The sequence below is a fragment of the Pteropus vampyrus genome, unplaced genomic scaffold (genome assembly GCF_000151845.1).
Source record: "Pteropus vampyrus isolate Shadow unplaced genomic scaffold, Pvam_2.0 Scaffold114, whole genome shotgun sequence".
NCBI classification, from domain to species: Eukaryota; Metazoa; Chordata; class Mammalia; order Chiroptera; family Pteropodidae; genus Pteropus; species Pteropus vampyrus.
This window is the reverse complement of record NW_011888895.1, coordinates 3,475,471-3,486,484: the sequence shown is the minus strand read 5'-3', so window position 1 is coordinate 3,486,484 and position 11,014 is coordinate 3,475,471. Positions and strand designations below refer to the sequence as shown.

Sequence of the window (11,014 nt, the reverse complement as noted above, 5' to 3'; positions counted from 1 at the left end):
GCCCATTTTACAGGAGTCAGGAAAGAAAATGGTAACAAGCCACCATGCCATGACATACAGTGACACTATGTAAGTAACCTTGGGGGAGTACCTGGAAGGCCTGTCGTTGTCTCTCCCAGGTAAAGGCAAATTAATCTTGAGACTCAACAGCCAGGAGTGTGCTAAAGCAAGCACTGGCCAGGTCCAATACGGCGTGACGTATCCCTGTGACTGTAGCAAAGTATCTAATTTAGCGACAATGTTAGGCACAGCTGCGTGAATAGGAGGCACTACCTCACTCAGCTCTCTGTAGTCCACTGTCACTCTCTCCAGGAGCCTTCTGGCTTTTTTATAGGTCACATCGGACTGCGGAGGGCACTGTGTGCAAGGCACAAAATGACCACACGGTGGAGCTCTTGGATAGTGTCCCCTATTTCCTGGTGTCCTTGCGTAACCAGTACCGCTCTGTGGAGGAGGTAAACTGAACAGGCTCCCCGTTGGCATTGCCTCTCGGCAGTGACTTAATGGCCCGTACCCATGGCGGAATTCTCCAACAGAGGTTTATAGAGTCTGGCCTTGTACGGTATCAATGCCCACCCAGTACATCCTCCAGGATTGGGTAGATAAGACCTCATACTGGGGGGTGGGGAGGTGAGGGGAGACGGGGGGAGTGCCCAATTTGCAAAACAAGAGGGACCTTTCCAACCATTACATCTGGCCTTCAAGGCCGGCTGTAGCACTGAGGGGGCAGAAAGCTTTCTAGGATTACCATGTGTTGCGACACATTCAGCACCAGTGTCAGCCAAAGCAGGCACTCTATTTCTGAGAACAAGGAATGGTGAGCTCCACATGCGGCCTAAGATCACCCTCTGTGGCTCTCAACTGAGGACGATCTTGACCTTTATCCTATATTGGGGGCAGCAGTGGGGGAGGCACCAATCAGAGCAGGATAAAATCCCAGATGACCTCTCCCACCCGCAGAACGTCCGCTGGGGGAGCGGATGGTGTAGGTGAAATTGCTGCTCCGGCTTTAAAGGCTTCCATCACCGCACCAGCACCGCACTAGGCTGGCGACCTATCTTGGCTCTGGGGATGCCTGCGGCAACCAGATCACACCACACTGGCTTTCGGGGGGTGGGTGGGGGTTGTCCTCGCAGGCTCTTTCTTTCCTGCCGCATTAATTCCCTTTTCCTTTCCTCTGTCCCAGTTCCTTATCTGTCCTATGGCTCAGACACTCCTGAGAAGAGCTGGTTTCCTCTAAATCTGCGCTAGCCCAACATCAAAACATCCTGCCCCGCTATGGGGCTTAGTATGGAAATAAGCGTCCAGTACCATGTATTGTTTGCTAAATCTTTGCTTTCGTTCCTGCTGTAAAAGAAGCCTGACCAGGTCCCTAGAACAATGGGGCATAGATTGCTATGCGCATACCCCGCTAAGTAACTGCTGTACTTTGTCCTCCAATGTCCTAACCCTGGCCTCCGCCTCTACCTGGGCTTTGGTGGGTAGGCAAACCTCGCCTACAGCTGCGGCCATGCACTTCCCCTCCTTGCCACAGTGTGTCAGGTGTAGATCCTCAAACAAGTGCATGAGGCCAGCCTGCATTTTCGGTGCAGCCGGTACCCACATGGCGGTCTACAAGCATCTAACATATGGGCCACCTCTTCCCACAGAGAAGTAGACGGCCAACCTGCAGTTTTCCCCACGGATGCCTCTTTCCTGAGGCCCATTTCTTCAGTCTCTTGGCTGACTCAGCAACTGTTAGAACGCAAGACCCAGGGCAAAGCCCTGAGACCGAAAACCTACCTCCATAAGTGGAAGGCAGGGAAAAACCAAAGAAAGAGGCTGGCCACTCCAGTCTGGTGATTAACAGAGTTTATTTAAGGGAAACTTACATGCACACGAGGCATGTCTGGGGCGGCTGAGAGACGATATGGATCCCCACACCACTTGACAGGTGCCAAAGAATTATACAGGGGAAACGGGGTGTAGTCATAAGAGCTAGGACGTGAATGCTACCAGGTACGGGAGATTACGTCACGTGCTTGACCAGTCAGGACAAGGGCCTGTTGCAGGAACCAGCGTGGCATGGGAGGCAGGGGAGGGGCGCTGATGTATGTCAGAATGGACATCAATTATTATCGGACAGCCGCTAAGGGGGGGTGCGGCCAGCGATCTCCATTCTAGACCCATCCAGCCACATCACGGACAGTTTCTCCTCCACACTCCTTATTTTATAAAGATAAATGCCTCTTTGACTGGGTCTACTTGAATAATTGAAAAATGAACAGCAAACCGATTTTTATGGTTCATTATCTCAAACAGATTGAACAATATTAGAATGTGTTAGAAGTAATTATTTATTACAGCAGGTTACAAGAGAATGGAAACAAGTAATAAGTCTTACAATTTGTTGGAAGCAAGACAAAGTTTACTGACATTTTGAGGGGAAAAAAACAACAAAGAAAGAAGTAATTAAACAAGATGGCATCTAGACAAAGGCACAGTGTCCACAACTGCTTCATACTCTGTGCACTGTAAATCCTCTCGAGGAGAGAAGTTAAGCTAAATAAGGCTCGCGTTAGAAGCTGCATATAAGACCACTGATACTGTCTTGCAACAAAAGGCTCTATAAAATCCCTCTGGGGGAAAACAGTGCAACATGAAACCTGTATAACAAAGGAAAGCAACAGTAGAGATAAAGACCCAAATACCCACTTGAAATCTCTCCTAGGAATATACACAGTGCAAATACAGTGTTTTGAACTCAGCAAAAGAAGTTGACTGGACTATGCACTTTTAGATTAAAGATATTTTACAGGAAGAGTTGCCCAGAGCTTGAGAGCCGGAGCGAAAAGAGACTTGCAGTTAGTAACTAATGGATGAAATGCCTAATTTTTCACTCGGTCATAATAACTCCCTTTAGGAAGAAGTGCTTTGTCTTGAAACTAATTATTCCACTCTTTGTTATATGGTTCAAGCTTTTAAACTGCAGTTGTCTCAAACTTGCCTGATGTTTAATTTTGTAATGTCGGATAATGAGAGGCTGTCAAAAGAGAACCCTAGTAGATAGATCACTTAAGCTGCTTTTATAAGAAGCATGTGGCTGAGCTGCCTTACAGTCTTTTCACAGTAACCATATAAAACTGAGCTTATCTGACCATGTATTTTCCCCTTTCAAATGAAGTCATAGTAAGAACTAACTTTTTAAGACAGGCTTTCGAACTCATCTTTCAGGCATTTAAAAAAATCTTCATATAAAAGTCCACTTCTTTAATACACAGGAACAAATATTTTTCCTTTTAAAAAAATCTCATTTTTTTAAGCCAAAATAAATTACAACTTGCTGAAATACCTTTTTTAATGGCTCAGTGCTTATTTCAAATATTTGGAGCTACATTTTTTGCACATCTTCAGAAATTAGAGATACTGAAACAAAATAGTTAACTCTACGATGACATGATGACACAACCCTGGCTCAGGAAACAGATCAAGCTTTAAATTTTCAGGAATAAAAGACTGATACTGATCATCTCATCTATATAGTCTTATATTATGTACATATTAACAATCTAGTCATTAAAAAAAAGGACAGAAATTTCATAAAACTATTTCAAAACTTAGAGCATAAAAGGTTAAAGAAACAAATATTTAATGTACAGTCTATTCCATTTGGCAATGTATAACTATATTGAAAGATAAAAATTTATCTACAAATTGAATATAACAAAATGAAAATGTGATTTAAGAAGTGATCTCAGGTCCACAGCTCTTCGGTTCTTCCAAATTTGTAGATCAGAGTGCTATAAAGATATTAACATAAATCATGAGGGGGAAAAAAAACACATGGAACAAGCAACGGAAAATTCATTTTCTAAATATGCTTTCCCAGATACCTCACTGATCCCTTTGCAACAATTTCTAAATTAAACACCATGGTGGTGTTCATCTAAATTTGCTTTTTTTGTAGAGTAGTTTGTTGACCTTGATGGCTTAGCTTAATTAAATATCCTTCCTTAATGCCCAGAAAGTTATTTGTAAGGAAAAGGGGGATTCCTCATAGTGGCAGGCATTCTATGGTATCTGAACTATAGTAACTGAAGCACCTTAAAACAAACCATGTTACAATTCTCTGCTCATTTAGCAAATAATTATTGTACACTGAGTACTCGGTAAGTGCTAGTAATGTGATTATGAGTAAAAAAAAAAGGCAAATGTGCTCATGAATGACGCTAAGAGTCTACTGAGGGAGACAATCACATCTCAACTGTAAAAAAAAAAAAAAAAAGCGCTGTACAGGTGAGGTACATGGCACCAAGAGAGCGCAACAGAAGGCTCTGACCTGGTGAGAGAGGTCGAGGTTTTCCTGAGGAGGTGGTTGGTGACCGGACTGAGGTCTAAAACAAGAGTGGGAATTATCTCAGCAAAGCGCAGGGAGAAAGAGGGAGAGGAGCGGAGAGGTGGGACGCTGTGGGACCGTGAGCTGAGCGAGCACGTTGATGTGCTGGATTTGAAATGTCAGCCGCCTAGGAGGGGATAAGTAGGAGTCTGGGTACATGGTTTAGATGTGGGGAGAGACATTTGTGACTAATCAGCATATAGAATAACTGGAGTCCTAAGCATAAAGGAGCTCGCCCAGACAGAGAAAAGAGCGAGTAGAGAAGAGAATGCCTGGAACAGTGAGGAGAGAAAAGAATGCCTAGAATAGAGCCCTAAGAAACTTCAGCCATTAGTGGCCAGGGGGTGGAGGGTCAGCTTTCAAAGGAAACAGAGGAAGAGCGGCCAGACAGGAGGAGCTGCATCTGGCACGCACAACTGGCCCAGCGTGCAGGGCGCACTCAACCAGCCACGGACCTCGCCAGCCTCTGCGCAGAGCACAGAGCTCATGCAGCAGTCACCGCCCACGTGCGTACCTCAGGCCTTCATGCGTACATTCGAGGTTCGGTTCCTCCAACTCTCGTTGATGTGGACTCACTTACCACTACACGAGGCTGAGTTCAGATTTAAATTTGCTCTCTAAACAGTGCCTAACATGTCTTCACGAAAACTTACTGTGTCGCCAGAAGGCTGTTAGTCACATGTCAAGAAATACAATCACAAGATAGCAGAAAACCGTCAAACATCTTCCATAGCCACGAGTGTCCAGGCCATGGTGTAATAAAGGGACCCAGGCGGAGCACGGCAGTGTCCCTGAGTTGAGGAAATGGAGTTGAGAGTTCAGGGATGCCAAAGCTACAGTTTTTAGGCAGAGTACAGAGAGCTACAGAGAAAGAGCATTCAGGAGATGTGTAGTGGCTTCTCCTTGAGCCTTCTGCTGAGTATCGATCAGCAGATGAATATGAAGAAATTATCCGAGAAAAGGAAAGAACATACCAAAGACCCAAAGGAAAGAACAATTCCCGGAGCTCTCACAGGGCTGGGAGGACCTCGTAATGTCATAAACAGTGGGAAATCACAGAACTCATGAGCATCAGGAAGAATACTCGGTCTATTGCTTTCGTACAGGGGACAAATCAGATCAGTCCCAGACTGAAGCTGCTTAGGCCTACCTAACAAAGTTTCAAAGCAAAACTCGAAAGGATCAAACTGTTTCCAAGGGACCTAACTGCATCCAGAAAAAAAAGCTCAAAAAATTTTAAAGAACTACCAGAAGGTCAGCCCCCAACTACCTGCATGCAAAGAAGCAAACAAGGGAAAAGAGATCCAAAATGAAAATAAAATAGAAATCAACAGGAACCGACTCAGAATGGACACAATTAGACGAGGACACCAAAATATTTGTAAACATACCTCATATGTTCAAGGAGGTAGAGGAAAGCATGTGCGTGTTAAGGAGAGATGTGGAAAATGTAAAAAAAAAAAAAAAGACACAAATCAAGCTAATAGAGATGAAAGATATAATGTCTGAGATGAAAAATACATTGGATGGGAGGAATAGTAGATTAGACATTGCAGAAGTAGAGATTAGTGAATTTAAATATACAACAATAGAAACTATCTCAATTGAAACAGAGAAAACAAAAACAAAAAAGAACTAAACACTGGTGAGCTATGGGATGACTTCGAGCAGCCTAATATACATGTAATTAGAATCCCAGGAGAGCAAAGTGGACAGAAAAAGTATTTGAAAAAATAATGGCTGAAAAGATTCCGAATTTGATGAAAACTATAAACTCACAGATCCAAGGAACTCAATGAACCCCAAGCAGAAGAAATATGAAGAAAATGACACCCTAGCATATCATAAATTGCTTAAAACCTGTGACAAAAGCAAAGAAGGCTTAGATCTTACGGATGCCTAAAATACCTGTCGTAACACTGAAAGACGTCCATTCTGAAAAGCATAGGCTACCGGCTTCACTTTGGGGGACTTTAGAAGACAGCCCCTAAAAAATACTTTTAATATCATTTTAATACTTACTTTACCTGAAAAACTTAATTAAAAAAACCCAACTGCCCTACCAGGTTATGTATGACACTCACAGCATGTATTATTCTAATTTCTTCCTTTCTTTCCTTCCTTTCTTCCTTTCTCTCCCTCCGTCCTTCCCTCCCTCCATCCCTTACTCCCTTCCTTTATTCCTTTCTAATAAAGATACCCAATATGGATTTGTTTGTTTAACAAAACACAGGCTATGAAAACAGCAACCTGGTTCAAATAGCAGGTCTGCATGTACTAGCTAGGTGTCCTTAAGTAAACTCTGGGCCTTATTTCCTCATCTACTTAATGGGAACACCACCTGGTTTATATATTTAAAATAATTAAATGGAAATTAAATGGTAACATATAGCATCCAGCTGAGGTCTTGGCCCATAGCAGGCCCCCTAATTAAGAAATTAGAAAAATACTCTTATGCACAAGAGTATTTTCACCCTTTAAAAGAAGGTCTACATACTGTGACTAATCCAAGGGATTTAAACATGTTCCATTGCATATGCTGCCCTTATAATAAAGATGACATTTCTGTAAATGTTCTAGGTATGGTTAAGAAATGAGACAACTTACCTAAAAAATATAAGTGCATTTTGAAAAAACACAGCTAGTCCTGGATAAACATCAATATCTGCACATATAAAAAAACCCAGAAGATTACGAAAGGCAATTGGCAGTAACAAAGCATATGTGCCATTCATAACATGCTGTATATTAAAACAATACCATTATTATTCCTTAACTCTAAGAAATCTATAATGAAATTGAAATTTAAAAATGTCCAGTCTCATTTACCCAAAACAAAGGATTGCTCTTACACTGGATCAAAGGCAATGAGCTTACTAGGTTTTCTTTTTGTCCAAAGTAACTCTTACTGTTCTAGCTGGATCAAGACAGCTGAGGAAGCAGCAGCTCATCTCCTTACTTTTTATGGCCAATAGAGAAACACAAAACGTTAGAAAGATACCAATGAAATTCCTGATGACTTAATCGACAGTTCATTTTTTTTCTTTCATAAAGTCAGGAGTTTTATTCCACAAACCTGACGGATTAGGAAAAGGGTCATTATAATTCATCATCATGCTGTCAGTGAATTTCTTTTGGAGGAAATTTCTTTTTATAGGAAGAGAAAAGAAAAAACTGGAAACTACTTAAATTTTTGAGAATTTTTAATTTTTATAAAACTATAAGTGTTAATTAAAAATTCTCAAAAGGATTAAAAAACATTCAGTTTTTACCTTTTGATATAGCAAACAATGCAGCAGCATGGTTAAGTGCCCCAAGTTGGAGTCAGACTCCTGGATTTGAATCCCAACTGTACCACTGACTAAATGTATGTCCACAGGCAAATTACTTAACCTCATCATGCCTTAGTTTCCTGCTCTGTAAAATGTGCATTATAACAGCATCTCTCCCACAGAGCATGAGAAATGCTTAGAACAGTACCTGGCCCATAAAGTGCTATATAAATTATATAGCTATCATGACTATTAACAGCTCAAGAAAACCTGTACAGTAAAAGACTTGAAATATGAGTTAGAAATGCCCTCTGAAGTAAAACCATATCCAGTTAACGGAAAAGTATATTTAACGAGCAATGCTGCAGAAATAAGATGAGGTCCATGATCAAGAAACTGCTCAGTATGTACCAGTTCTTTAAAGATTCACATACAATCCATCACTGCACAGCCTTTATAGACTGAGTACTTCCCTAAACACCTTTCAGGAATGATAACTGGTTCCTATTTTCCTAATAGAAACTGGAAAGTTTCATGTGTTGCTTCAAGTAACTAGGCAGACTTTCCAAGAAAATCAGTAACAGTAGCCCACCCTTCTTAGAGTCAGGGATAAAATGAGCTTAAAATTCACTTCCTATATGATCCCGTGTGTATGAAATAAGCAAATCTACAAAGTCGGAAAGTAGGTTAGTGGTTGCCTAGGGCTGGTGGAGAGGGAAATGGGGAGTGACTGCTAATGGGTTTCTTTTTGGGGTGATAAAAAAAGTTCTAAAATTGGACCATGGTGATGGTAGCACAGCTCTGTGCTAAAAACACTGAACTGTAGGCTTTAAATGGGTGAATTACATGATAAGCAAATTACATGTCAATAAAGTTGTTCTTAAAAAAGCACTTTACATGAGCTGCATGTTAGAACTGGGTGCTTGCTCCATTAGCATTTTTAATTAACTAAAATAACACATCTTAGATATATTTGGTGAGCAGTATTATTTAAACATTAGTCAACCACTGTCCTCTTGCACTGACATATTCTGTGCCAAGTGAAAGACACAGGTTTTCTAAGATCTGATACTGATCAAAGTATGAGACTTAAGGGAATCTATCAAGATTATTAAAAGGTCAGCCGTGGGTCAGGACAAGGAGATGTGACAGTTAAGCAGAGTGACAAAGAAATTCCAGAGATAGAGGGGTCAGGAAATGAATAAGCTGTGCTATCTGAAACTGACTCCTGCCTTTGGAGGGAGGGAGAGAGCTTCTTCCGATGCTTCCAGAGGCACAGGCTCAGATGGGGTCCTGCTTTCCAACCCCATCCTGGATGAAAAGCTGTGGTGCCTGGAACAGCTAGAAAACTCAGAATGGGTTCTAAGAGCTCACTCTACTGCATCAACAGTTTCTGCATGAAGACTACACACACATCTTCAGTCTTGCCCTTAAAAAAACTCACTCCCCTTGGACCTCTGACTGAAAAACTACAGGCTGGGGTTCAAGAGAAGAGGTATTGATGGAAAGAAAGATATTGCAGTCTACAACCTCTTATCTGAAATCCTTGGGGCAAGGTAGATTTTGGAAGTCAGAATTTTTCAAATTTAAGAATGGTAACACAGGATAGAAATATTACATAGCAAACCCAGCTAGGTAGGGACCAGCATCCCACAATCAAATACAACCACATTCCTGCAAGGAAACATTTGAAGATTTACTAAATGGAATAAAGACTATAATGAGCCCCATATCAAGTTAGGTCAGGTATTGCTGCCCAACTGGTAATGGAAAAACTAACTTTTAGCACTGTGTAGATTTTAGGGTTGTGGATAAGGGACTACAGGCCTGCACAGGTTTCTCACTTTTACTACTACGACCCTCAGTAAATGGGCCTCTAGCATAGAGCCTGGCTGTGCCAGGGTAAGGAAGGAGATCAGAAACTCTCGAGATGGTTAAGAGTTACAGTCTTATCAGTGGCTTGTATTCTAATCAGGCTATCCCATTGCAATCATCGACCCCACTAAGAAGTTTTATTCAGCAACATATGTACCTTCACACAGAGTCATAATTCCAAGCTGAGTAATTAAACTAAATTTTATTCCAGGTGGAGTTAACAAACTAAGCCAAATATAAAAGACATATCTGAATCTTCCCTGTGAAATAAAGGAGGAATGAATACTTACTTTGGGTAACATATGCACCAAAAAGAATCCACATGGAAGCAATAAGGGACCCAAACATCAACATGAAACCAATGAAGAGCCAAACTCGAGCACCTGTGTGAAGAATAGGCTTTATGACTTTGCTCATTTCTGCAGCTCTATGTTTTAGGAACACATAACACCAGAAACACTGTTAACCTGACATATGTTTTGCAAGGATAGTCACAGGTTTACATATGCCTACTGGAACAGTTAAGTGAATGAAGATTTCTAAAAAACTAAAAAGGAAAGAGAAAAAGGGAAAGTTACTTTTTTACTGGCTAGAGAAACTAATAGCTGAATAAACTAAACGAAGCAAGTTTCATAAGTGATTATCTGACTAAATTGATTAATTAAACTCTACCTGAAAATTTACCCTGTTGCATATATATTATCAAAGTAATTGCTCTACTAGAAGTAGCAAATGTATTTCAGATAGCCATTACCACATAGGAATGAGATACTGAAAATGAATGAAGACCAATGGGTCTCCTTTTCATGTTAAAACCACGCCATTACTCAACATGGTGCAACACCTGAGCATGCCTAAGAGACAGTTCATCCTTAATTTTTGAAGCACTATGCACCACATGTAAATACATATAAACTATACGTATAACCTGAATTATAAATTTTAACTAGGTAGGGAATAGTCATGGAATAAAATGTAATAACTTAGGGTAAAAAGTATGGGCTTTGGGACCAGAGAGACCCAAGGCAAATACAAGTTCTACTTGTAAGCTAAAAAACTTTGGGTAAGGTACAGTGAAATCTCCTACAGAAAATAGTTAATAGTAACATATTCCACAGCCACGTCTGTGGAATATTCTTAAAAGAAAAACAATCAGACAATTATTGTGTGCTCTATGCACAAAAGTTTCACTTGCTAATACATGCTTTCTTATTCTTTACTCTTACTCATTCCTGACACTGCCTGCTGAGGGTGGGGCGCAACACATGTATGTGCACGCACACACACAGTGCACTTCTAACTTAGGTTTGTCTGTCATTTGTCACAATTCCCCTCTTCCCCAGTTCTTAAAGGATCCCAATGGAAGTGAAGTTAGAAAATGTGCATCAGCATTGAAAGCATTGGGTAGGAAAGAAAGCTAATTTGTCCCCCTGTAACTGGCTTATTTCACTTAGCATAATGTCCTCCAGGTTCATCTGTGTTATTGCATGTA

At 41.0% G+C, this 11,014-nt stretch overlaps 1 protein-coding gene across 5 annotated transcripts in view; it reads right to left on the bottom strand.

Annotated features, from left to right (window-relative positions):
* Positions 1 to 2,315: 2,315 nt before the first annotated feature.
* TMEM50B (transmembrane protein 50B) overlaps positions 2,316 to 11,014 on the bottom strand; it is a 37,797-nt gene continuing 29,098 nt past the window's right edge. For 3 of the 5 annotated variants that reach the window (XM_023533883.1, XM_023533884.1, XM_023533885.1), the window contains exons 6-8: positions 6,983 to 7,040; positions 6,284 to 6,362; positions 2,316 to 3,779 (exon numbers count right to left, since the gene is read on the bottom strand). In XM_023533883.1, the coding sequence (XP_023389651.1) occupies positions 3,687 to 3,779; positions 6,284 to 6,362; positions 6,983 to 7,040 (230 nt within the window). In that variant the 3' untranslated portion in view covers positions 2,316 to 3,686. Of the gene's footprint in view, positions 3,780 to 6,283; positions 6,373 to 6,982; positions 7,041 to 11,014 lie in introns of those variants that run through there. The other 2 variants (XM_011365676.2, XM_023533886.1) reach the window with 2 other exon arrangements.